Source organism: Mesoplodon mirus, assembly GCF_964341445.2.
Source record: "Mesoplodon mirus genome assembly, chromosome: 15".
Classification (NCBI taxonomy): Eukaryota; Metazoa; Chordata; class Mammalia; order Artiodactyla; family Ziphiidae; genus Mesoplodon; species Mesoplodon mirus.
This window is the reverse complement of record NC_138991.1, coordinates 36,314,351-36,342,088: the sequence shown is the minus strand read 5'-3', so window position 1 is coordinate 36,342,088 and position 27,738 is coordinate 36,314,351. Positions and strand designations below refer to the sequence as shown.

The following is a 27,738-nucleotide window of genomic DNA, read 5'->3' as shown; positions in this document are numbered from 1 at the left end:
TTCATCTGTACCATTTTTCTAGGTTCCACATATATGTGTTAATATACGATATTTGTATTTCTTTTTCTGACTTACTTCACTCTGTATGACAGTCTCTAGATCCATCCACGTCTCTACAAATGACCCAATTTCGTTCCTTCTTGTGGCTGAGTAACATTCCGTTGTATATATGTACTACACCTTCTTTATCCATTCGTCTGTTGATGGGCATTTAGGTCGCTTCCATGACCTGGCTATTGTAAATAGTGCTGCAGTGAACATTGGGGTGCATGTGTCTTTTTGAATTACGGTTTTCTCTGGGTATATGCCCAGTAGTGGGATTGCTGGGTCATATGGTAGTTCTATTTTTAGTTTTTTAAGGAACCTCCATACTGTTCTCCCTAGTGGCTGTATCAATTTACATTCCCACCAACAGTGCAAGAGGGTTCCCTTTTCTCCACAACCTCTCCAGCATTTGTTGTTTGTAGATTTTCTGATGATGCCCATTCTAACTGGTGTGAGGTGATACCTCATTGTAGTTTTGACTTGCATTTCTCTAATAATTAGTGATGTTGAGCAGCTTGTCATGTGCTTCTTGGCCATCTGTATGTCTTCTTTGGAGAAATGTCTATTTAGGTCTCCTGCCCATTTTTGGATTTGGTTGTTTGTTTCCTTAATAATGAGCTGCATGAGCTGTTTATATATTTTAGAGATTAATCCTTTGTCCATTGATTTGTTTGCAAATATTTTCTCCCATTCTGAGGGTTGTCTTTTCGTCTTGTTTATGGTTTCCTTTGCTGTGCAAAAGCTTTGAAGTTTCATTAGGTCCCATTTGTTTATTTTTGTTTTTATTTCCATTACTCTAGGAGGTGGATCAAAAAAGATCTTGCTGTAATTTATGTCAAAGAGTGTTCTTCCTATGTTCTCCTCTAGGAGTTTTATAGTGTCTGGTCTTACATTTAGGTCTCGAATCCATTTTTGTGTATGGTGTTAGGGAGTGTTCTAATTTCATTCTTTTACGTGTAGCTGTCCAGTTTTCCCAGCACCCCTTATTGAAGAGACTGTCTTTCTCCATTGTATATCCTTGCCTCCTTTGTCATAGATTAGTTGACCATAGGTGTGTGAGTTTATCTCTGGGCTTTCTATCTTGTTCCATTGATCTGTGTTTCTGTTTTTGTGCCAGTACCATATTGTCTTGATTACTGTAGCTTTCTAGTGTAGTCTGAAGTCAGGGAGTCTGATTCCTCCAGTTCCGTTTTTTTCCCTCAAGACTGCTTTGGCTGTTCGGGCTCTTTTGTGTCTCCATACAAATTTTAAGACTTTTTGTTCTAGTTCTGTAAAAAATGCCATTGGAAATTTGATAGGGATTGCATTGAATCTGTAGATTGCTTTGGGTAGTATAGTCATTTTCACAATATTGATTCTTCCAATCCAAGAACATGGTATATCTCTCCATCTGTTGGTATCATCTTTAATTTCTTTCATCAGTGTCTTATAGTTTTCTGCATACAGGTCTTTTGTCTCCCTAGGTAGGTTTATTCCTAGGTATTTTATTCTTTTTGTTGCAATGGTAAATGGGAGTATTTCCTTAATTTCTCTTTCGGACTTTTCACCATTAGTGTATAGGAATGCAAGAGGTTTCTGTGCGTTAATTTTGTATCCTGCAATTTTCCCAGATTCATTGATTAGCTCTAGTAGTTTTCTGGTGGCATCTTTAGGATTGTCTATGTATAGTATCATGTCATCTGCAAACCGTGACAGTTTTACTTTTTCTTTTCCAATTTGTATTCCTTTTATTTCTTTTTCTTCTCTGATTGCCATGGCTAGGACTTCCAAAACTATGTTGAATAATAGTGGTGAGAGTGGACATCCTTGTCTTGTTCCTGATCTTAAGGGGAATGCTTTCAGTTTTTCACCATTGAGAATGATGTTTGCTGTGGGTTTGTCCTATGTGGCCTTTATTATGTTTAGGTAGGTTCCCTCTGTGCCCACTTTCTGGAGAGTTTTTATCATAAATGGGTGTTGAATTTTGTCAAAAGCTTCTTCTGCATCTATGGAGATGATCATATGGTTTTTATTCTTCCGTTTGTTAATATGGTGTATCACATTGATTGATTTACATATATTGAAGAATCCTTGCATCCCTGGTATAAATCCCCCTTGATCATGGTGTATGATCCTTTTAATGTGTTGTTGGATTCTGTTTGCTAGTATTTTGTTGAGGATTTTTGCATCTATGTTCATCAGTGATATTGGTCTGTAATTTTCTTTTTTTTGTAGTATCTTTGTCTGGTTTTTGTATCAGGGTGCTGGTGGCCTCATAGAATGAGTTTGGGAGTGTTCCTTCCTCTGCAGTTTTTGAAAGAGTTTGAGAAGTATGGGTGTTAGCTCTTCTCTGAATGTTTGATAGAATTCACCTGTGAAGCCATCTGGTCCTGGACTTTTTGTTTGTTGGAAGATTTCTAATCACAGTTTCAGTTTCATTACTTGTGATTGGTCTGTTCATATTTCCTATTTCTTCCTGGTTCAGTCTTGGAAGGTTATATCTTTCTAAGAATTTGTCCATTTCTTCCAGGTTGTCCATTTTATTGGCATAGAGTTGCTTGTAGTAGTCTCTTAGGATGCTTTGTATTTCTGCGGTGTCTGTTGTAACTTCTCCTTTTTCATTTGTAATTTTATTGATTTGAGTCCTCTCCCTCTTTTTCTTGATGAGTCTGGCTAATGGTTTATCAATTTTGTTTATCTTCTCAAAGAACCAGCTTTTACTTTTATTGATCTCTGCTATTGTTTTCTTTGTTTCTATTTCATTTATTTCTGCTCTGATCTTTATTTCTTTCTTTCCTTCTGCTAACTTTGGGTTTTGTTTGTTCTTCTTTCTCTAGTTCCTGTAGGTGTAAGGTTAGATTGTTTATTTGAGATTTTTCTTGTTTCTTGAGGTAGGCTTGTATAGCTATAAACTTCCCTCTTAGAACTGCTTTTGCTGCATCCCATAGGTTTTGTATCGTTGTGTTTTCATTGTCATTTGTCTCTAGGTATTTTTTGATTTCCTCTTTGATTTCTTCAGTGATCTCTTGTTTATTTATTTGTTTAGCCTCCATGTGTTTGTGTCTTTTACGTTTTTTTCCCTGTAATTCATTTCTAATCTCATAGCATCATGGTCAGAAAAGATGCTTGATATGATTTCCATTTTCTTAAATTTACTGAGGCTTGATTTGTGACCCAAGATGTGATCTATCCTGGAGAATGTTCCGTGCACATTTGAGAAAAAAGTGTAATCTGCTGTTTTTGGATGGAATGTCCTATAAATATCAATTAAATGTATCTGGTCTGTTGTGTCATTTAAAGCTTCTGTTTCCTTATTTATTTTCGTTTTGGATGAGCTGTCCATTGGTGTAAGTGAGGTGTTAAAGTCCCTCACTATTATTGTGTTACTGTTGATTTCCTCTTTTATAGCTGTTAGCAGTTGCCTTATGTATTGAGGTGCTCCTATGTTGGGTGCATATATATTTATAATTGTTATCTTTTCTTCTTGGATTGATCCCTTGATCATTATGTAGTGTCCTTCCTTGTCTCTTTTAACATTCTTTATTTTAAAGTCTATTTTATCTGATATGAGTATTGCTACTCCAGCTTTCTTTTGACTTCCATTTGCATGGAATATCTTTTTTGCTTCCCTCACTTTCAGTCTGTATGTGTTCCTAGGTCTGAAGTGGGTCTCTTGTAGACAGCATAAATATGGGTCTTGTTTTTGTATCCATTCATGAAGCCTGTGTCTTTTGGTTGGAGCATTTAATCCATTCACGTTTAAGGTAATTATCGATATGTATGTTCCTATGACCATTTTCTTAATTGTTTTGGGTTTGTTTTTGTAGGTCCTTTTCTTCTCTTGTGTTTCCCACTTAGAGAAGTTCCTTTAGCATTTGTTGTAGAGCTGGTTTGGTGGTGATGAATTTTCTTAGCTTTTGGTTGTCTGTAAAGCTTTTAATTTCTCCATCGACTCTGAATGAGATCCTTGCAGGGTAGAGTAATCTTGGTTATAGGTTCTTCACTTTCATCACTTTAAGTATATCATGCCACTCCCTTCTGGCTTGTAGAATTTCTGCTGAATAATCAGCTGTTAACCTTATGGGAGTTCCCTTGTATGTTATTTGTCATTTTTCCCTCGCTGCTTTCAATAATTTTTCTTTTTCTTTAAATTTTGTCAATTTGATTACTATGTGTCTCAGCGTGTTTCTCCTTGGGTTTATCCTGTATGGGACTCGCTGCGCTTCCTGAACTTGGATGGCTATTTCCTCTCCCATGTTAGGGAAGTTTTCGACTATAATCTCTTCAAATATTTTCTCTTGTTATTTCTCCCTCTCTTCTCCTTCTGGGATCCCTATAATGCGAATGTTGTTGCATTTAATGTTGTCTCAGAGGTCTCTTAGGCTGTCTTCATTTCTTTTCATTCTTTTTTTCTTTATTTTGTTCCATGGCAGTGAATTCCACCATTATGTCTTCCACATCACTTATCCGTTTTTCTGCCTCAGTCATTCTGCTATTGATTCCTTATAGCGTAGTTTTCATTTCAGTTATTGTATTGTTCATCTCTGTTTGTTTGTTCTTTAATTCTTGTAGGTCTTTGTTAAACATTTCTTGCATCTTCTCGATTTTTGCCTCCATTCTTTTTCCGAGGTCCTGGATCATCTTTACTATCATTATTCTGAATTCTTTTTCTGGGAGGTTGCCTGTCTCCACTTCATTTAGTTGTTTTTCTGGCGTTTTATCTTGTTCCTTCATCTGGTACATAGCCCTCTGCTTTTTCATCTTGTCTGTCTTTCTGTGAATGTGGTTTTTGTTCCACAGGCTGCAGGATTGTATTTCTTCTTCTGCCGTCTGCCCTCTGGTGGATGAGGCTATCTGAGAGGCTTGTGTAAGTTTCCTGATGGGAGGGACTGGTGGTGGGTAGAGCTGACTGTTGCTCTGGTGGGCAGAGCTCAGTAAAACTTTAATCCACTTGCCTGCTGATGGTTGGGGCTGGGTTCCCTCCCTGAAGGTTGTTTAGCCTGAGGCAACCCAACACTGGAGCCTACCTGGGCTCTTTGGTGAGGCTAATGGTGGCCTCCGGGAGGGCTCAAGCCAAGGAGTACTTCCCAGAACTTCTGCTGCCAGTGTCCTTGTCCTCATGGTGAGCCACAGCCACCCCCCACCTCTGCAGGAGACCCTCCAACACTAGCAGGTAGGTCTGGTTCAGTCTCGCCTGGGGTCACTGCTCCTTCCCCTGGGTCCCGAAGTGCACACTACTTTGTGTGTGCCCTCCAAGTGTGGAGTCTCTTCTCTCCCCCAGTCCTGTGGGAGTCCTGCAATCAAATCCTACTAGGCTTCAAAGTCTGACTCTCTAGGAATTCCTCCTCCCGTTGCCAGACCCCCAGGTTGGGAAGCCTGACATGGGGCTCAGAACCTTCACTCCAGTAGGTGGACTTCTGTGGTATGAGTGTTCTCCAGTCTGTGAGTCGCCCACCCAGCGGTTATGGGATTTGATTTTACTGTGATTGCGCCCCTCCTACTGTCTCATTGTGGCTTCTCCTTTGTCTTTGGATGTCGGGTATCTTTTTTGGTGAGTTCTAGTGTCTTCCTGTTGATGATTGTCCAGCAGCTAGTTGTGATTCTGGTGTTCTCGCAAGAGGGAGTGAGAGCACGTCCTTCTACTCCACCATCTTGGTTCCTCTCCGATATTTTGGTTTTGATTTGCATTTCCCTGATGGTTAGTGATGTAGAATATCTTTTCACTTATGTTGGAGGGCAGAGGGAACAAAAAGCACCCACTGAACTGAGAAAGCATCTTGAGACTGAAAACTAGGCAGGCAGCTCCAGATAATCAATGGATCAGTTTATTATAGGGTAATTTACTCACAGGATGGGATCTGGATCAGGCAGACAGCGATCCGGGAGCATTCATACCTGTACTGTGCACCACCGAGGGGCCACTGGGACAGTTTTATAGTTAACTTAGGGTATGGGGCTAGGTGCTTGGAGACAGGACGTGCATTCTTACGTCAAGATTTATGAACAGGTAACTAGTCCTGTGGGTGCTGGGAATATGTCAGTGAAGGTTTCCATCACTGGGGACTCACAGAGCATGGAGGCCACCTGGTCCTAATGGTTATTAACACTATTGATTACAAAGCCCTTGATGACACAGAAGTGATTTACTGCACAGTACAGTTCTGGGTAAGATCAGCCGAAGGACAGGAGAAGCTGTAAGGGCCCAGTACTGTGGCAGTGATGTTAACAGCCACAGATTCCACTCCTGACATCTTGATGGCCCGTATAATCTTGTCCGTCATTTTTCCACGTAGACCCTAGGGCTAGATATCGAGAGGTGGCTTTTGTATCCCGAACAAAGGGTTCCTAGTAAACAAAAGTATAGTAAGAACTATGGTTCTCCATTTACCTGGGAGAGAAGTAAGCCAGTGCGTAAAGCATCAGCAAAGGGGATTTCATCCATTCGATTAATGACTGTTTTCATGTGGGAGTGTTAATCAGTTATGTTGGAGTCACGTGAAGGTGTAAATGCAGCATTCCTGCCCAGTTAAGGTGCGTGTCCTTCCCTGTGAGGCTGTCAGCATATCTAAGGCCATATAGTTTTGCAGCACCACCTTTCTCGTTTGAGTGGTTTCCTGGTTTCCTGGAGAGATGGGAGTCATTCAAAGCTGATGGGGTAAATTGCTAACACCTGGATTTCTAGTTTAGCACTTACACTGGTTTTCTCGTTTGTCGGCCATTCCCACCATGACATACTATGATGGGCCCACCACCTGGACTCAATAGCAGGAAGGTTATAGGGAACTCCTGGTAAAGAGGTGTATGTACGGCCCAGAAGGGAAGGCGCGTTGGCCCGTCCGCTCATAGGGCAAATAAGGCCACAGATAAGCTCCACATTTCCAGATCCCTTGTTTGGGAGCCATGAAGTCGCCTGTTCTATAGGAAGCTGCTTCCGTTCCTGTCCATTCATCATTTGATATGTTGTGAGTTCCTCAGCAGACTTCAAAGGGAAGCCCCGCATACATCTGTGATTTGTTTGGGTGTGGTTGGTCCTTCCTATGCAGGTGGGGGCTCTGGACATCAAGACTCCTTGTGCAGCTCCCAGCCACACTAAGCCATCCCAAATATAAGCTGTGGGAGTCCAGGGATTACTTGACCAGTTTTGCACCAGGGAAAAAACATATTGTTTAGAGTCACTATAATCAAACAGAACTTTCATGTATAGGAACCGGATCACCAAGGGGATTTTTGGTCACCAAGCCATTGTCCCGTTCTGTGGGACAGATGAACTGTCCACAGCATCTACTCTGCATTGGAGACAGGCCGCAGACCCAGCACTCAGAGCGATTGTGGACCTTCACATATGTTGAGGCCCGGGAGAGGAGGACATTTCTGGTAACCAGAGCCAGGGAGTCTATGAGACACAAACTGTGAGTGATAAGACAGATGTTTTAGGGGTGAAAGATAGGCAAATCCTCATTTGTGAGTAGCACTGTAGCTGTTTGATCACCGTTGGCCAAAACCACCCCTGGTTTTGTCCTTTTTCCTGGCAGGTGGTAGGACTCATCTTGTCCTTTAATGTCTTCAGTACTGGGGGGGGGGGGGGGCCTCAGCAGGAACCCACTTGAGTAAACCCACTTCAGCTGCTTGTGCTAATGCTTTGGAGAGGAGATTTGGGTCTGAGTGGGGCCTATTACCATATAAAAGGCCTGATTGAGGGAAGGCAATACCCAGGCAAGTCCCATGCCCCAAGGGATTAGGATACCAAGCCACCTGGGAGGGGGAGACCAATTTAAATGCTAATGAATTACAGTAACACTAGGTCAGAGGTCCTGTGGCAGTGGCTAAAGGAGACCTTCCTACAGGATAGGCTTAAGGCCTCCCTTCTGAATCTGCACTCTCAGGCTCTTGATGTCTGGTCAGGTAGCCATTCATCTGCAGATTGTCATCCTGGGGACAGCATTTAATCATCTGATAGTTTCAGACCTCTTAACGTGGAGGGAGTGGGGAGGGACCAACCTCTTAACGTGCAGTCAGGAGATGGGGCTTTTAATGTGGCTTCTGACATGTTGACATGCTCTATAAGGCCAGCCGTGGTGGGATTGTATGGTAGGTGGAAAGTTCAAAGTATTTCTTGGGGTTTCTGCCCACTCTTGTATTTCACATCCAGTGAAATGATTCCTTGTTCATGTCAGTTTGGGCTGGTGTTCCATACATAACTTCCAATTTTGACAGGCCTTTGATTGTTGCAGCCTAGTTGGTTTTCTTACTGGTAAAGGTTTGCATCAGTCTAGTGGCTGTGTCAGCACAGGTTGGAGTATATGTATGTCCTTCTGACACTGGCAAAGGCCCTATGTAGTCCGCTTGTCATCTGGTAACTGGATGGTCAGAGCGTCCAGCGTACCCTGGGGTGTGTCGAAGAGGGTGGCACTTCAAAGGACACTGAGGACCATCCTTATCTGTGACTCAGAGGTCCGTGTATTGGAGAGGCAAATGCCGCTTTTTTACTATTTCCCAAGTTTTGGGGCCTCTGTGTCCCGACTTTCGATGGAGCCAGTCCGCCATGTCAGAGGGGGTCTGTAATTCTTCCAGCAACAAAGCTCTTGCTAATGCAGCTGCTTCGTGATGACCAGGCAGAGTTGACAAGTGCCATAAGGTCATGCTGGCACCTGGTTGTGTGTAGGCAGTCCAAATATCAGCCCTCAATTCAGCCCCCCACAGAGGTTTATTTAATATTTCCTGATTATTTTGATGCCAAGTGGCAAGCTTGAGGGGCATGGGTTTGTGGGTAATCACCAGCCACGTGGCTCTGGGTTCTGCCCACTGACTACTTTGTTCAGTCCCTTGAACCAGATGACATCCGGAGCCAAACAAACAGCTGTGGAGGACCGCCGAGTGGCTTGGCCCTACAGCTGACATCGTGTATCATGTATTAGCAGGGGGCATCCCTGTATCTTCCTGTACCTGTGGTAGAGGGGGTGCAGCAGGTGATGTTGCGGGGGTCTTTGGTGGGTCGCTGTAGGTCACCGGCCCTAATCAGGCATGCACCTCCCAGGAGAGGGTGCTTTGCTGAGTAAGCTTACACTTTGTAAGGTGCTCAGTCGCACCCAGGTAGGAATTCCGTATGTCAGCCGGTAGGTCGGTCGTCAGACCCTTGGTTTGTTGTAAGGCTAGATAAACTGCTGACAGTTGTTTTTCTTTAGGACCATACCAGTTCTCTGCCCCTTTCTGTTATTGAGACCAAACTCCTAGCAGGACTTATTTCCTATCTTGTTGCTGCCAGAGCCTCCACCCAAACCCATCTGGATATATACTTAAATCCAATTCGCAACTTGCATCTGGTATTAACACCCTCAGTCCTTGGACAATCAGCTTGGCCTTTGCAGAAGCCTCTTGTTGTGGGGTATTCCAGTCCCAGATTGTTCTCTTTTTCATTAAAGCATATAGTGGTTTTAATATCTGGGCAAGGTGGGGAATAGAAGGGTGCCAGTACCCTAGCAGACCTATAAAGACCTGTAGTTCTTTTACATGTCAGGGCATGGGATACACCTGTGTTTTATCAAAACAGCCTCAGGCATCACTTTAGTCTTGCCAGACCAGGTAACTCCAAAGAGCTTTACTGACTGTCTCCATCCTTGCACCTTGTTGGCATTTGCCTCCCATCCCTGTGCTTTTAAATGTTCCTGAAGAGGTGTAGTGGCTTGGGGAAGAGAGTGCAAGGCATCACAGCTTGACATGTCATCCATGTAAGGGTAGAGAACTAAAGAGGGAGGGAAAGCCCAGTTCTCCAAATCCCAGGCCACCATCCCATGACATACAGCAGGACTATGCAGACAACCTTGGGGTAAGACAGTAAAAGTCTGTTGTCTCCCATCCCACGTGAAGGTGAACTGGTCCTGGGACTCCTTATCTAAGGGTGTGCTGAAAAAGGTATTAGACAAACCTAAGACACAGTGATCTGTCTAAAGGGAAGAGGAATTGGATCCAGGGGTTGGGCTGTTTGGAACTGCTGCATAGATAGGGAGGTGTTGCCTTGTTTAATTCCCTGTAATCTACTATCATGCCAGGTTTGGTTTTTTCACCAGCCACATGGGACTATTTAGCGGGCTTTGTGCGGGTCTTTTAACCTCCACCTTCCCTAATTCCTTGACGGTAGCTGTTATTTTTTCCTGTCCCCCAGGTAGGTGATATTTTTTATTGCCACCACTCTCCACGGGATAGGCAACTTTACAGGGTCCCGTTTACCATGATCCACCATTGCAGGCTTGACTGCTCGGATCCATAAGTGGAACTCGCTCATGGTGGTTATGAGGTCCAGGTCCTGTAGGACATCCACACCCAAAATATACTCAGGTATGGGGAAAATATAAACCAGAAAGGGACGAGCAGGGTCTGGGGGGTGAGGGGGTCTTCCAACTTGTAAATACAGGCTCACTTGTTTCATCCTCACCTCTGGCCTCCATATCCATCAGTGGCTTGTATTTCCCCTTGGAACTTGGATGGATTCCCATAAATCAGGGTGCACTTGGCACAGTGTCTGTTAAAGCCAGGACAGTCTGTTTATTGGTGTGGGACTAATAAATAGTTCAGTATGGGACCTCCAGTTGCCCCCTGTTGCCCGCACCAAGGAGCAACCTTGACTTCACCCCTAACCCCTAGGAGTGGGGTGTATGCACCCCTGTTCTTTATCTTCCTGCCCCTGTGGAGCATAAGCTTAAGCCTGTTCCTGTTTTTCTCTTGCTGTCAGAAGAGTAAACTATTTCATTGGGTAATGCTTTCCATGAGGTTAAAAGGATCGGATTAGGTTATCTATATTCTCCTTACGGGTTCCAGCTAATACTGGGTCTTGCCATAATTGTGGGAAATTCTAGTTGGGCCCCTTTGTTTAGTTTCCTCACTTTTTGGTTTTTTTCTCTTTGCCTTTATCTCCCCTTCTATTTCCCTTATGCCAGATCTTTTCAGTTTTGCTTAGATCAGCTATCATGGCCGCCCCGTCTGAATGAGTCGATTAACCATTGGGGCCAAAACTGAAACTAAGGTCCCGTGCCAAGCTCCTAGAGTGGACTGCAGGATACCATCCCTTATGCCTGTTGTAAATAACTCCTCATCAAGTTCTCGGAAACTAGGAGCATAGATAGCACGCTTTGTTCCCACTTCCCCTCGCTATTTCTTGTAACTCTTGCGTAGATGCCCATCTTCAGTATGGGGACGGCGCATCCCCCTCATTTAGCCCAGCCTTGTGTATACCTGCACGTATCTAGTCAATCAAGGTGGCTATAGCCACCCTTGGGTTTCTCCCAACCCAGCTGCATACAAATGTTGCTGGAGGGTGGGCTGTGCTGTGACCAAGGCCATTTTTGACGTTTCTGGCTCATTTAACATAATACCATTTCTCCCAGTATCCCATAAACGGAGCACCCAGGCTGCAATTCCTTTCCTACTCTTTTGTTTAAACCTGCCTGTGAATTCTAACTCAGTGGAGAAATATCCCTGCACAGTTGTGTCTTGGCTTCTAGGGATCTCCTCTCAGTTATCTCCTGGCTCCCTAGTGGCCTGTGTTGTAGTTTGGATGAGAGGTCTTGCCTGCAGGTCTTCCTCCTCTAGAGTTATGTCCACATGTTCTGACATGTAGTTATCCCAAGGATCCCACCTCTTGGAGTCCCAGTTCTCCTGTGAAAAGGTCCTCACGTTTGAATGGAACAGCCTGTGGCCCTGCATTTTAGGCATCTTACATGTTATCACTTCAACATGTTCTTCCTGTTGTATTGTCTTTAACATATGTCTGAAGTGGTGGAACATGCCATCTGGACATCCCTTTCTAATGCCGGCGCCTCTTTAGTCTTCTTTAGTTCCCTGTTGAGCTGTAATTCTTTCTCTGTGCCAATCATTAGAGTGCATAACAAAGGTCATGCAGTGCAATAGCTTACTTTGTTTTTCCACTTTTTGCTTTCCCACCACTTCAGTTGATATATCTAATAAGCCCTTTGGTGTTTTGGGGGCATCCCTGTACTCACACACTGGCTGGAAGTGTTCCCTAAGCCTAGCCAAATCACTGCACGTGGAAGTGGCTGGCCAGCCTAGGATTTCCCCTACCATCAATGGGCTTTACTGTCCCTTTACCCATTCCTGGGTCGTTTTCAGTTTCCTGACTGGCTTGCCAATTGTTGGATGGAGGGAATGAAAAGTGCCCACTGAACTGAGAAGGCATCATGAGGCCAAAAAATGAGGCAGGCAGCTCGAGATAATCAATGGATCAGTTTATTATAGGGTAACTTAACAGGGTGGGATTGGCCAGACAACAATCTGGAAGCATTCATTGCTGCACTCTGCGCAGCAGAGGGGCCAATGGGACAATTTTATAGTTAACCTAGGGTATGCGGGTAGGTCCTTGGAAACAGGGCGTACATTGCTAAGTCAAGATTTATAAATCGGTAACGAGTCTCATGGGTGCTGGGAATACACCAGCGAAGGTTTTCATCATTGTTTGGGGACTAACGGAGCATAGAGGCCACTGGTCCTAATGATTATTAAACACTATCTATTAACCACAAAGCCCTGACGTCAGAGAAGATTTACTGCACAGTACAGTCCTGAGTAGAGTCAGCAGGACAGGAGAAACTGTCCTGACTTATGATGGTGTCACTTATGCTAACAACCATACAGTGTACCTGTTGGCCATCTGTATGTCTTCTTTGGAAAAATGTCTCTTTAGAGGCTCTGCCCATTTTTTAATTGGGTGTTTTTTATAAACTATTGAGTTGCCCATTTTTTAATTGGGTGTTTTTTATAAACTATTGAGTTGTATGAGTTCGCTGTGTATTTTGGATATTAAGCCCTTATCAGATATATGATCTGCAAATATTTTCCCCCATTCCATAGATTGCCTTTTCATTTTGTTGATAGTTTCCTTTGCTGTGCAGAAGCTTTGATGTAGTGTCACTTGGTTTTTGTGCTTTTGTTGCCTTTGCTTTTGGTGTCAAATCCAAAAAGTCATTGCCAAGGATGATGTAAAGGAGCTTACACCTGTTTTCTTCTAGGCATTTTTACGGTTTCAGGTTTTACATACAAGTCTTTTATTTTCCTTTCAGTTTTATTGAGATGTAATTGACATACAGCACAGTAGAAGTCTGAGGTGTACAGCATAATGATTTCACTTACGTACGTCATGAAATGGTGACCACAGTAAGTTTAGTGAACATCCATCATCTCACATAGATACAGAATGAAAGAGATGGAAAAGAAATATATTCTTCCTTGTGATGAGAACTCTTAGGATTTATTCTCTTAACAACTTTCATATGTAACATATATCAGTATTAATTATATTTATCATGGTGTATGTTACGTTCCTAGTACTTTATGTCTTGTATAACTGGAAGTTTGTACCTTTTTTTTTTAAAGTTGGCATTTTTCCACATGACAAACCTTCCCTACACCATCAACTAAGGAGCAGTCAGTGATGTTAAAACACACTGAATATAATTAAATGTTCTACATGGAAGCATAATATCTTCTTAATATTCACATTCAACAGTTAAGAAACTATTATTTCATCTATTTCCTCGAACAGGCTGTGCTGTATACTCCACTGCCTTCTTTTCCTTTTGTGATATATATATATATTTTTTTACATCTTTAGTGGAGTATAATTGCTTAACAATGGTGTGTTAGTTTCTGTTTATAACAAAATTAATCAGCTATACATATACATATGTTCCCATATCCCCTCCCTCTTGTGTCTCCTTCCCACCCTCTCTATCCCACCCCTCCAGGCGGTCACAAAGCACCGAGCTGATCTCCCTGAGCTATGCAGCTGCTTCCCACTAGCTATCTATTTTACGTTTGGTAGTGTATATATGTCCATGCCACTCTCTCACTTTGTCACAGCTTACCCTTCCCCTCCCCATATCCTCAAGTCCATTCTCTAGTAGGTCTGTGTCTTTATTCCTGTCTTACCCCTAGGTTCTTCATGACATTTTTTTTTCTTAAATGCCATATATATGTGTCAGCATACAGTATTTGTCTTTCTCTTTCTGACTTACTTCACTCTGTACGACAGACTCTGGGTCCATCCACCTCATTACAAATAGCTCAATTTCATTTCTTTTTATGGCTGAGTAATATTCCATTGTATATATGTGCCACATCTTCTTTATCCATTCATCCGATGATGGACACTTAGGTTGTTTCCATCTCTGGGCCATTGTAAATAGGGCTGCTATGAACATTTTGGTACATGACTGTTTTTGAATTATGGTTTTCTCAGAGTATATGCCCAGTAGTGGGATTGCTGGGTCATATGGTAGTTCTATTTGTAGTTTTTTAAGGAACCTCCATACTGTTCTCCACAGTGGCTGTACCAATTCACATTCCCACCAGCAGTGCAAGAGTGTTCCCTTTATTCCACACCCTCTCCAGCATTTATTGTTTCTAGATTTTTTGATGATGGCCATTCTGACTGGTGTGAGATGATACCTCATTGTAGTTTTGATTTGCATTTCTCATGATTAAAGATGTTGAGCATCCTTTCATGTGTTTGTTGGCAGTCTGTATATCTTCTGTGGAGATATGTCTATTTAGGTCTTCTGCCCATTTTTGGATTGGGTTGTTTGTTTTTTTGCTATTGAGCTGCATGAGCTGCTTATAAATTTTGGAGATTAATTCTTTGTCAGTTGCTTCATTTGCAAATATTTTCTCCCATTCTAAGGGTTGTCTTTTGGTCTTGTTTATGGTTTCCTTTGCTGTGCAAAAGCTTTTAAGTTTCATTAGGTCCATGTGTTTATTTTTGTCTTTATTTCCATTTCTCTAGGAGGTGGGTCAAAAAGGATCTTGCTGTGATTTATGTCATAGAGTGTTCTGCCTATGTTTTCCTCTAAGAGTTTGATAGTGTCTGGCCTTACATTTAGGTCTTTAATCCATTTTGAGCTTATTTTTGTGTATGGTGTTAGGGAGTGATCTAATCTCATACTTTTACATGTCCCTGTCCGGTTTTCCCAGCACCACTTATTGAAGAGACTGTCCTTTCTCCACGGTACATTCCTGCCTCCTTTATCAAAGATAAGGTGACCATATGTGCGTGGGTTTATCTCTGGGCTTTCTATCCTGTTCCATTGATCTATCTTTCTGTTTTTGTGCCAGTACCATACTGTCTTGATTACTGTAGCTTTGTAGTATAGTCTGAAGTCAGGGAGCCTGATTCCTCCAACTCCATTTTTCGTTCTCAAGATTGCTTTGGCTATTCGGGGTCTTTTGTGTTTCCATACAAATTGTGAAATTTTTTGTTCTAGTTCTGTGAAAAATGCCAGTGGTAGTTTGATAGGGATTGCATTGAATCTGTAGATTGCTTTGGGTAGTAGAGTCATTTTCACAATGTTGATTCTTCCAATCCAAGAACATGGCATATCTCTCCATCTATTTGTATCATCTTTAATTTCTTTCATCAGTGTCTTATAATTTTCTGCATACAGGTCTTTTGTCTCCTTAGGTAGGTTTATTCCTAGATATTTTATTCTTTTTGTTGCAATGGTAAATGGGAGTGTTTTCTTGATTTCACTTTCAGATTTTTCATCATTAGTGTACAGGAATGCCAGAGATTTCTGTGCATTAATTTTGTATCCTGCTACTTTACCAAATTCATTGATTAGCTCTAGTAGTCTTCTGGTAGCATCTTTAGGGTTCTCTATGTATAGTACCATGTCATCTGCAAACAGTGACAGCTTTACTTCTTCTTTTCTGATTTGGATTCCTTTTATTTCCTTTTCTTCTCTGATTGCTGTGGCTAAAACTTCCAAAACTATGTTGAATAAGAGTGGTGAGAGTGTGCAACCTTGTCTTGTTCCTGATCTTAGTGGAAATGGTTTCAGTTTTTCACCATTGAGGATGATGCTGGCTGTGGGTTTGTCATATATGGCCTTTATTATGTTGAGGAAAGTTCCCTCTATGCCTACTCTCTGCAGGGTTTTTATCATAAATGGGTGTTGAATTTTGTCGAAAGCTTTCTCTGCATCTATTGAGATGATCATATGGTTTTTCTCCTTCAATTTGTTAATATGGTGTATCACATTGATTGATTTGCATATATTGAAGAATCCTTGCATTCCTGGAATAAACCCCACTTGATTATGGTGTATGATCCTTTTAATGTGCTGTTGGATTCTGTTTGCTAGTATTTTGTTGAGGATTTTTGCATCTATGTTCATCAGTGATATTGGCCTGTAGTTTTCTTTCTTTGTGACATCCTTGTCTGGTTTTGGTATCAAGGTGATGGTGGCCTCGTAGAATGAGTTTGGGAGTGTGCCTCCCTCTGCTATATTTTGGAAGAGTTTGAGAAGGATAGGTGTTAGCTCTTCTCTAAATGTTTGATAGAATTCGCCTGTGAAGCCATCTGGTCCTGGGCTTTTGTTTGTTGGAAGATTTTTAATCACAGTTTCGATTTCAGTGCTTGTGATTGGTCTGTTCATATTTTCTATTTCTTCCTGATTCAGCCTTGGCAGGTTGTGCATTTCTAAGAATTTGTCCATTTCTTCCAGGTTGTCCATTTTTTTTTTTAAATTATTTTTTTTGCGGTATGTGGGCCTCGCGCTGTTGTGGCCTCTCCCGTTGCGGAGCACAGGCTCTGGGCACGCAGGCTCAACGGCCATGGCTCACGGGCCCAGCCGCTCTGCGGCATGTGGGATCTTCCCGGACCGGGGCACGAACCCGTGTCCCCTGCATCGGCAGGCGGGCTCTGAACCACTGCGCCACCAGGGAAGCCCCAGGTTGTCCATTTTATTGGCATAGAGTTGCTTGTAGTAATCTCTCATGATCTTTTGTATTTCTGCAGTGTCAGTTGTTACTTCTCCTTTTTCATTTCTAATTCTATTGATTTGAGTCTTCTCCCTTTTTTTCTTGATGAGTCTGGCTAATGGTTTATCAATTTTGTTTATCTTCTCAAAGAACCAGCTTTTAGTTTTATTGATCTTTGCTATCGTTTCCTTCATTTCTTTTTCATTTATTTCTGATCTGATTTTTATGATTTCTTTCCTTCTGCTAACTTTGGGGTGTTTTTGTTCTTCTTTCTCTAATTGCTTTAGGTGCAAGGTTAGGTTGTTTATTCGAGATGTTTCCTGTTTCTTAAGGTGGGATTGTATTGCTATAAACTTCCCTCTTAGAACTGCTTTTGCTGCATCCCATAGGTTTTGGGTTGTCGTGTCTCCATTGTCATTTGTTTCTAGGTATTTTTTAATTTCCTCTTTGATTTCTTCAGTGATCACTTCGTTATTAAGTAGTGTATTGTTTAGCCTCTATGTGTTTGTATTTTTTACAGATCTTTTCCTGTAATTGATATCTAGTCTCATAGCATTGTGGTCAGAAAAGATACTTGATACAATTTCAATTTTCTTAAATTTACCAAGGCTTGATTTGTGACCCAAGATATGATCTATCCTGGAGAATGTTCCATGAGCACTTGAGAAAAATGTGTATTCTGTTGTTTTTGGATGGAATGTCCTATAAATATCAATTAAGTCCATCTTGTTTAATGTATCATTTAAAGCTTGTGTTTCCTTATTTATTTTTATTTTGGATGATCTGTCCATTGGTGAAAGTGGGGTGTTAAAGTCCCCTATTATGAATGTGTTACTGTCGATTTTCCCTTTTATGGCTGTTAGTATTTGCCTTCTGTATTGAGGTGCTCCTATGTTGGGTGCATAAATATTTACAATTGTTATATCTTCTTCTTGGATTGATCCCTTGATCATTATGTAGTGTCCTTCTTTGTTCCTTCTAGTAGTCTTTATTTTAAAGTCTATTTTGTCTGATATGAGAATTGCTACTCCAGCTTTCTTTTGGTTTCCATTTGCATGGAATATCTTTTTCCATCCCCTTACTTTCAGTCTGTATGTGTCTCTAGGTCTGAAGTGGGTCTCTTGTAGACAGCATATATATGGGTCTTATTTTTGTATCCATTCAGCCAATCTGTGTCTTTTGGTGGGAGCATTTAGTCCATTTACATTTAAGGTAATTATCTATATGTATGTTCCTATTCCCATTTTCTTAATTGTTTTGGGTTCGTTATTGTAGGTCTTTTCCTTCTGTTGTGTTTCTTGCCTAGAAAAGTTCCTTTAGCATTTGTTGTAAAGCTGGTTTGGTGGTGCTGAACTCTCTCAGCTTTTGCTTGTCTGTAAACGTTTTAATTTCTCCATCAAATCTGAATGAGATCCTTGCTGGGTAGAGTAATCTTGGTTGCAGGTTTTTCTCCTTCATCACTTTAAATATGTCCTACCACTCCCTTCTGGCTTGCAGAGTTTCTGCTGAAAGATCAGCTCTTAACCTGATGGGGATTTCCTTGTGTGTTATTTGTTGTTTTTCCCTTGCTGCTTTTAATATGTTTTCTTTGTATTTAATTTTTGACAGTTTGATTAATATGTGTCTTGGCGTATTTCTCCTTGGATTTATCCTGTATGGGACTCTCTGTGCCTCCTGGACTTGACTGACTATTTCCTTTCCCATATTAGGGAAGTTTTCAACTATAATCTCTTCAAATATTTTCTCAGTCCCTTTCTTTTTCTGTTCTTCTTCTGGAACCCCTATAATTCGAATGTTGGTGCGTTTAATGTTGTCCCAGAGGTCTCTGAGACTGTCCTCAGTTCTTTTCATTCTTTTTTCTTTTTTTTTTAAATAAATACATAAATTTATTTTAAAACATAAATTAAAAAATGCAGAACTTTAGTTCACAGGCCATACGAAAAACAGTCAGCAGACCAGCTTGCCAATCCCTGGTCCATGTGATTCCTACTCTGAGGACCGGCACCACAGAATAGTATATGAAGATGCTTTTTATGGGACTTCCCTGGCAGTTCATTGGTTAAGACTGCACAAGTTCGATCCTTGGTCAGGGAACTAAGACTCTGCCTGCATCATGGTATGCCCCCCACCCACAAAAGCCTTTTATTTTAAGGTGCTACCCTCAGGTATGAGGATGACACATATGCGCACTTCCCATAACAGTAGGTATAAGAGCTGCTGATTACAGGGAGCTATTAAACAACAAAATCTAAAAAACCAGTTCCTTACTTTTACTAGCCATACTTCTAAGTACCTGGTAACTAGAGAACATTTCTATCATTGGACAGTCCTGTGTTACATCTGATAGGAGGGGTATTTATTCAGTACGTCATCACAAACCAGAATAATAATAGTTCCAACAAAAGGTTCACGTGTTTATTACTGAGCTACACAGTGGGCAGTGATGAGGAAAGATCAAGAAAAGAGGAGAGCATAAAACGCAGGCAGACGTTCCAGACACTATTGGTGTTTTGATCATGTGTGACACTTCATATGTGAGGCTCGTTATAGACCCAGCTTGGTTCTTCTCCAATGTCTTCTCTTAGAGTTGTACCTGATTTTACTACCAGTTTTCATTCGAATCCATTGAGGAATGGGGCGATTCTGCTTTTGTTTCTTGGCCAGGAATCGCTTGATCCTGAAAGTCTTGTGAGAAGACATGGCGAGGAGCAAATCCAGCACCACATAGGATGGCGGACAAGAGAAAAGAGCTCATTCTTTTTTCCTTCTTCTGCTCTGCAGTAGTTATTTCCACTATTTTATCTTCCACGTCACTTATCCATTCTTCTGTCTCAGTTATTCTGCTATTGATCCCATCTAGAGTATTTTTCATTTCATTTATTGTATTTTTAATCATTGCTTGATTCATCTTTAGTTCTTCTAGGTCCTTGTTAACTGTTTCTTGCATGTTGTCTATTCTATTTCCAAGATTTTGGATCATCTTTACTATCATTATTCTGAATTCTTTTTCAGGTAGACTGCCTATTTCCTCTTCATTTGTTAGGTCTGGTGGGTTTTTATCTTGCTCCTTCTCCTGCTGTGTGTTTTTCTGTCTTCTCATTTTGCTTATCTTACTGTGTTTGGGGTCTCCTTTTTGCAGGCTGCAGGTTCGTAGTTCCTGTTGTTTTTGGTGTCTGTCCCCAGTGGCTAAGGTTGGTTCAGTGGGTTGTGTAGGCTTCCTGGTGGAGGGGACTAGTGCCTGTGTTCTGGTGGATGAGGCTGGATCTTGTCTTTCTGGTGGGCAGGTCCACGTCTGGTGGTGTGTTTTGGGGTGTCTGTGGACTTTTTGTGATTTTAGGCAGCCTCTCTGCTAATGGGTGGCGTTGTGTTCCTGTCTTGCTAGTTGTTTGGCATAGGGTGTCCAGCACTGTAGCTTGCTGGTCGTTGAGTGAAGCTGGGCGCTGGTGTTGAGATGGAGATCTCTGGAAGATTTTCGCCGTTTGATATTATGTGGAGCTGGGAGGTCTCTTGTGGACCAGTGTCCTGAAGTTGGCTCTCCCACCTCAGAGGCACAGCACTGACTCCTGGCTCCTCAATTTGGGATGATTCGTTGTCTATTCATGTATTCCACAGATGGCGGAAGTTTGTACCCTTTGACTACCTTCATCCAGTTCCCCCTCATCTCTGGTAACCGCAAATCTGATCTCATTTTCTATGAGTTGGTTTGTTTGTTTTTGAAGTACAATTGACCTATAACACTGTTAATTCATGTTACACAGCATAGTGATTTGATATTTCTATACATTTCAAAATGATCACCACAATTGATAAGTCTAGTTACCATCCATCACCATACAAAGATATTACATAGTTATTGACTATATTCCCCATACTGTACATTTCATACCCATGACTCATTTTTTTAAAAAATTTAATTTATTTATTTTTGGCTGCATTGGGTCTTCGCTGCTGCGCACAGGCTTTCTCTAGTTGCAGCAAGCAGGGGCTACTCTTCGTTGTGGTGCACGGGCTTTCTTATTGCAGTGGTTTCTCTTGTTGTGGAGCATGGGCTCTAGGCACACGGGCTTCAGTAGTTGTGGCACGTGGGCTCAGTAGTTGTGGCTCGTGGGCTCTAGAGCGCAGGCTCAGTAGTTGTGGCACACAGGCTTAGTTGCACCGCGGTGTGTGGGATCTTCCCGGACCAGGGCTTGAACCCGTGTCCCCTGCATTGGCAGGCGGATTCTTAACCACTGCGCCACCAAGGAAGACCGACTCATATTTTTTGTAACTGGAAGCTTGTACCTCTTAATCTCCCTTACCTATTTCTCTCCTCCCTGCCACCCTCCTCCCTTCTGGCAATCACCTGTTCTCGGTATCTGTAACTCTGTTTCTGTTTTGTTATGTTTATTCATTTTTTTCTACATTCCACATATAAGTGAAATCATATAGTATTTTTCTTTCTCTGACTTATTTCACTTAGTATAATGACCCCTAAGTCCGTCCATGTTGTCAGCAAATGACAAGATTTCATTCTTTTTTATAGCTGAGTAATATGCTGCATACATTCAAGTCTTTAATCCATTTTGAGTTAATTTATTGTGTGCTGTGTAAGATAGTGGTCCAGTTTCATTCTTTTATTTGCAGCTGTCCAGTTTTCTCAATGCCATCTATTGAGGAGACTGTCCTTTCCTCATTGTATATTCTTGGCTCCTTAATTGTATACTTGACCATATATTTGTGGGTTAACTTCTGGGTTCTCTATTCTGATTCGTTGATCTGTGTCTATATTCATGCCAATACCGTACTGGTTTTTTTTTCCTAAATTGAAGTGTAGTCGATTTATAATATTATATTAGTTTCAGGTATACAACATAGTGATTCAATATTTTTATAGATTATGCTCCATTTAAAGTTATTATAAAATATTGGCTACATTCTCTGTATTGTACCTCTTAATCCCCTCCCTCTATTTTGCCCCTCCCTTCTTCCCCCTCCCTACTGGTAACCATTGTGGTGTTCTCTATATCTGTGAATCTGTTTCTGTTTTGTTGTATTTGTTAATTTATTTTTAAATTCCACATATAAGTGATATACAGAATTTGTTTTTCTCTATTTCACTAAGCATAATACCCTCCAAGTTTCTCCACATTCTTGCAAATGGCAGAATTTCATTCTTTATGGCACAGTAATAGTCTGTTGTGTATGTATGCTACATTTTCTTTATCCATTCATCTATCGATGGGCACTGAGGTTGCTTCAGTATCTTGTATATTGTAAATAATGCTGCTATGAACATTGGAGTGCACGTATCTTTTCAAATTAGTGTTACTTCATTTTCTTCACATATATACCCAGGAGTAGAATTGCTGGATCATATGGTAGTTATATTTTTAGTTTTTTGAGTGACCTTCATTACTGTTTTTCCATAGTGGCTGCATCAATTTACATTCCCACCAGCAGTATACTAGAGCTCCCTTTTCTCCACATCCTTGCCAACATTTGTTATTTGTGTTCTTTTTGATGATGGCCTTTCTGATGGCTGATGGATGTGAGGTGATATCTCATTGTGGTTTTGATTTGCATGTCTCTGATTAGCAATGTTGAGCATCTTTTCATATGCCTGTTGGCCATCTGTATGTCTTCTTTGGAAAAATGTCTATTCATGCCTTCTCCCCATTTTTTTAATCAGGTTTTTTTTTTGTTTTTTGTTTTTTTTTTAGCGGTACACAGGCCTCTCACTGTTGTGGCCTCTCCCGTTGCAGAGCACAGGCTCACAGGCCCAGCCGCTCCACGGCATGTGGGATCTTCCCGGACCGGGACATGAATCCGTGTCCCCTGCATCAGCAGGCGGACTCTCAACCACTGCGCCACCAGGGAAGCCCAGTTGTTTGTATTTTTGATGTTGAGTTGTCTTAGCTGTTTATATGTTTTTGGATGTTAATCCCTATCAGTCATATCATTTGTGAATATTTTCTGTCATTCAGTAGGTTGTCTTTTCATTTTGTCAGTGGCTTCCTTTGCTGTACCAAAGCTTTTAAGTTTAACTAGTCCTATTTATTTATTTTTTATTTTGTTTCCTTTGCCATAGGAGACAGATTAAAAAAAAAATTGCTAGTTTTTTTGGCTGGGCTATGCAGCTTGTAGAATCTTTGTTCGTTCCCTGACCAGGGATTGAACCCATGACCCCTGCAGTGGAAGGACAGAGTCCTAACCACTGGACTGCCAGGGAATTCCCCTACAATTTATGTCAAAGAGTGTTCTGCCTATGTTTTCTTCTAGGAGTTTTTTGGTTTCTGGTCTTACATGTAGGTCTTTAATTGATTTGAGTTTATTTTTGTATATGGTGTGAGAAAATGTTCTAATTTCATTCTTTTACATATAGCTGTCTGGTTTTCCTAGCACCACCTATTGAAGAGATTTTGTCTTTTCCCTTTTGTATATTCTTACCTCTGTTGTCATAGATTAATTGACCATAAGTTTGTGGGTTTATTTCTGGGATCTCTGTTCTGTTTCATTGATCTATGTGTCTGTGTTTTTGCCAGTACCTTACTGTTTTGATTAGTGTAGCTTTGTAGTAGAGTCTGAAGTCTGGGAGCTTCATACCTCTGGCTTTGTTCTTTTTTCTCAAGATTGCTTTGGCTAACAACTACTGAGCTTGCGCATCTGGAGCCTGTGCTCCACAACAAGAGAGGCCATGACGGTGAGAGGCCCATGCACCGCGATGAAGAGTGGCCCCCACTCGCTGCAACTAGAGAAAGCCCACGCACAGAAACAAAGACCGAACACAGCCAAAAATAAATAAATAAATAAAATTAAAAAAAAAAAAAGATTGCTTTGGCTATTCACGGTCTTTTGGGCTTCCATACAAATTTTAGGATAGTTCATTCTGTTTCTGTGAAAAGTGCTATTGGAATTTTGATAGGGATTGTGTTGAATCTGTAGATTTCTTTGGGTAGTATGGACATTTTAACAGTATTAATTCTTCCAATTCATGAGCACAGAATATCCTTCCATTTATTTGTGCTATCTTCAGTTTTTTTTTCCATTAATGTCTTATAGTTTTCAGTGTGCAGGTCTTTCACCTCCTTGGTTAAATTTATTCTTAGGAATTTTTAAATTTTTGATGCAATTGTAAATGGGATTGTTTTCTTAATTTTTTTCCTGATAGTTCATTATTAGTGTATAGAAATAGATTTTCGTATATTGATTTTTTTTGGCGGGGGGTGGCATGCCACACGGCTTGTGGGATCTTAGTTCCCTGACCAGGGATTGAACCCGCGCCCTTGGCAATGAAAGTGCAGAGTCCTAATTACTGGTCTGCCATGGAATTCCCTGTATATTGATTTGTATCCTGCAGCCTTACTGAATTTATTAGTTCTATTAGTTTTTTGGTGGATTCTTTAAGGTTTTCTTTATATAAAATCATGTCATCTGCATATAGTGACAGTTTTACTTCTTCCTTTCCAATTTGGATGCTTTTTATTTTTATTGCCTGACTGCTCTGACTAGGACTTCCAATACTAGGTTGAATGAAAGTGACGAGAGTGGGCATCCTTGCCTTGTGTTTGATCTTAGAGGAAGAGCTTTCAGCTTTTCACCATTGAGTATGATTTTAGCTGTGGACTTGTCATATATGGCCTTTATTATGTTGAGGTGTGTTCCCTCTATACCCAGTTTGTTGAGAGTTTTTATGAGTGGATGTTGAATTTTTTCAAATGCTTTTTCTGCATCTGTTGAGATGGTCATGTGATTTTTAATTTGTGTATATCGCATTGATTACTTTGTGGGTGTTGAACCATCCTTGCATCCCTGACACTGGCATCTTATGCATTCCCTGTTTTAACCTAACAGATATCACCATTATGCACCCATTTCATCAAGGCAGAAACTGAGTCATCATAGATGCTTCCCTCCTCTCCTTTTAGTCATTTACTACTGTGCCTTCGGCATCTTTCTTTTGTCCTCCTGGATACTGCCTGGGTTTAAGCATCATATCCTATCGTGATTGGCAGAAGAATCTCCTAAACTGGTCTCCCCACTTCCAGACTTTCTTGTCGTGTTTGTCCTCCTTGTGTTGGCTGCGGAGAGATCTGCAACCAGATCTGATGCTTTACTCCCCTTCTGAAAACCCGTGGCTCTCCATTGTGCTGTGCCCCCTGCTTCCTTTCCAGGCCCATCTGCCATGCACTCTGTGCACCTGTGTTATCACAATGGTTGCTGCTCCTCACCCCAGGCTTCCCTGCACTCACCTACCTCCTGGTCTGTCCTTTGACAGCTCTGGGAAGCTGCCTCTTCTCCCTCCCTTTCTCTCCATCTGTTGTAGATGTTCCCCCATCTGCCTCTAGCATGCTGCTTAGTGACCAGGGTGGTAGAGAATGGTTGTGTTTGGGTTTGAATTCCAGCTCTGCTACTTCATAGCTTTCTGAGTTGTTATTCTCTAGGCCTGTTTTCTACGTGGGTCGGGTGAATGAACAATGCTCCTTTGCAGTGTGGAGAATACAGTTTTCACCTCACCTCCTCAGGTTACTTATTCATCCATCAGGAGTCAGCTCAGCATTTACCTCCCTGAACCAGGCCCCTCTCCCCAGGGTTATGTTTTAATAGTACTGGCTAGTGCGTGTCTAATTTGTGCAAAATATTTTCCTAAGTATTTTGCCTGTCATTTAATCCTCACGAGATCTACCATTTTCCAGAAGTGTAGATAGAGGCTGAAGTGCCAGTGCTCCCGCCACTGGTAAATGATGGAGGTGGGATCCTGACCCTGGAGCCTGGCCTGAGAAGCCTGTTCTCTTAACTGCTGCCTCTACCTTATCAGCTGGTTCATTTACTCATAGCAGTTTTAACCTTTTGTTGCATAAATAAGCAGTTAGGTGACATGTGAAATGTCTGGCTTGCTGCCTGGCATGGAGGGATTCAGAAAATGTGGAATGAACAGTTCTTGTTCCCTGGCAGCCTCGAGGACATGAGGGCCCTCAAAGGGAAGTGTTTTCTTCTGGATTCCTTGCTGCCGGAGTTGCTCGTGTTTCCTGCCCGAACAGATCTGCATGAACATCCACTGTACCAAGCTGGTCACCTCATCCTACAAGACAAGGTAGGGTGGATGGGTGTTAAAGGGAGGAGCGGGAGGGGAGCGATCAGCCTGGGGTCCCTTTCAGCCGCCCCTGTGCTCTGCGCTGCCAGGCAAGCTGTCTCCCGGCTGTGCTGCTGGCTCCACCTCCAGGTTCCCATGTCATCGACGCATGCGCTGCCCCAGGCAATAAGACCAGTCACTTGGCTGCTCTTCTGAAGAACCAAGGGTGAGTGCCATGGTCAGACAGAGGAGTGGGGTGGGGTCTGATCCTACATTTTGTAAGAAGAAATAAGGAACTCTTTAACTCCAGTAGGTCATGAAGGCTGAAATGTGGCCTTCCCTTTAAATATTTCCTCCTGGACCTAGGGCAGTTCCTAAGCTTCCCAGTGGGTTACACGTGTGAGATGTGAATCCCCTAGCCCTTGGGGCAGAGGGCCCTGGGCAGTTATTTCTAACCACTGCCCTTTATTTTTTTTAACTTTGTTTTAAACTTCACGTGACTCACTTTGATTTTTTGTTTTAATTTATTTTTGGCTGTGTCGGGTCTTAGTTGTGGCACACAGGGTCTTGGTTGAGGCGTGCAGGATCTTTCGTTGCAGCGTGGGCTCTGTGGTTTGAGGCACGCGGGCTCTCGTTGAGGCGCGCAAGCTCGGTCATTGTGGTGCACGGGCTGAGTTGCCCTGCAGCATGTGCGACCTTAGTTCCCTGACCAGGGATCGAACCCACGTCCCCTGCATCGGAAGGTGGAATCTTTACCACTGGACCACCAGGGAGGTCCCCCACTGACCCTTTTTAAATATTAATTGAGAATTTAAAGACATTGAAGTGTGATTTTCTGTGTGTCCTGACTTCAAGTACGTGTTACTGTGTCAGCCTGTGGGCTCTTATGTGTTGTGTAAATTCTCAGTTCACCTCAACTCTGCCCTCCTCCCTAGGAAGATCTTTGCCTTTGACCTGGATGCCAAGCGGCTGGCTTCTACGGCTACCCTGCTGGCCCGGGCCGGGGTTTCTTGCTGCGAGCTGGCTGAGCAGGACTTCCTGGAGGTCTTGCCCTCAGACCAGCGTTATCGTCAGGTCCAGTACATCTTGCTGGATCCTTCTTGTAGTGGCTCTGGTGAGATGGGCGAAAACACGGCTGAGGGCCCCACAGATCCAGAGCAGCCTTAGAGCGGGGATAGGGGTGTGTGGCGGAGGTCATTCGTTTTGGCCTCGGGTTTAGTTCTGGCTCAGGTTATCCTGTGAATGGTCAGGTGTGCTCATCTGTATGTGGGGATTTCATTCGAAATCAGGCAGTGTGTGGTGAAAGCACTCTTCCCTAGGGATGCTGACCAGACAGCTGGAGGAGCCCGGGACCAGCGTACCGAGCCAGGAGCGCCTGCGAGCACTGGCTGCCTTCCAGCGGCGGGCGCTGAGCCTCGCGCTCACGTTCCCTGCCCTGCGGCGCCTCGTCTACTCCACGTGCTCCCTCTACCAGGAGGAGAACGAAGACGTGGTGCAAGCCGCCCTGCAGCAGAGCCCAGCAGCCTTCAGGTAGTGGGTGTCCACCAGGGTCTTGGGGCAGGGGCCGCCCTCTTACCTAGAAGCCCGTTCCATTTCCTCTCTGCAGGCTGGCTCCTGTCCTCCCCTCCTGGCCACACCGAGGCCTTGGCACTTTTCCAGGTGCTGAGCACTGCCTCCGGGCCTCCCCTGAGACCACTCTCACTGGCGGCTTTTTCATTGCTGTACTTGAACGGGTAGAGGTGCCAAGGTGAGTGAGCAGGGGGGGCCTGCCTGGAAGACGCTGGAGGATTGGGGCACATCTAACTCACTCTTCTTTTCTTCCAGCTCCGTCTCACAGGCTGAAGCATCAGCCCCAGAAGTTACACCCAACCCAGCCCCAAAGAGAAAGAAGAGGCGGCGAA

The 27,738-nt window shown here is 42.5% G+C and overlaps 2 protein-coding genes across 2 annotated transcripts in view; one reads left to right on the top strand and one right to left on the bottom strand.

Moving 5' to 3' along the window:
• NSUN5 (NOP2/Sun RNA methyltransferase 5) overlaps nucleotides 1-27,738 on the top strand; it is a 33,237-nt gene that overhangs the window by 3,234 nt on the left and 2,265 nt on the right. Inside the window, 6 exon segments of the mRNA XM_082644381.1 lie at nucleotides 25,720-25,858; nucleotides 25,948-26,063; nucleotides 26,773-26,951; nucleotides 27,157-27,367; nucleotides 27,444-27,584; nucleotides 27,662-27,738. Coding sequence (XP_082500507.1) covers nucleotides 25,720-25,858; nucleotides 25,948-26,063; nucleotides 26,773-26,951; nucleotides 27,157-27,367; nucleotides 27,444-27,584; nucleotides 27,662-27,738 — 863 coding nt within the window.
• Nucleotides 19,182-19,555, bottom strand: LOC309816250 (large ribosomal subunit protein eL39-like). Its single transcript, XM_082643504.1, has one exon. The coding sequence runs from the start codon at nucleotides 19,486-19,488 to the stop codon at nucleotides 19,333-19,335; it is 156 nt and encodes a 51-aa protein (XP_082499630.1). The 5' UTR covers nucleotides 19,489-19,555; the 3' UTR covers nucleotides 19,182-19,332.

Excerpts from the sequence above, each read along its gene's own strand:
- LOC309816250 (XM_082643504.1), bottom strand. The coding sequence starts at position 19,488 with ATGTCTTCTCACAAGACTTTCAGGATCAAGCGATTCCTGGCCAAGAAA.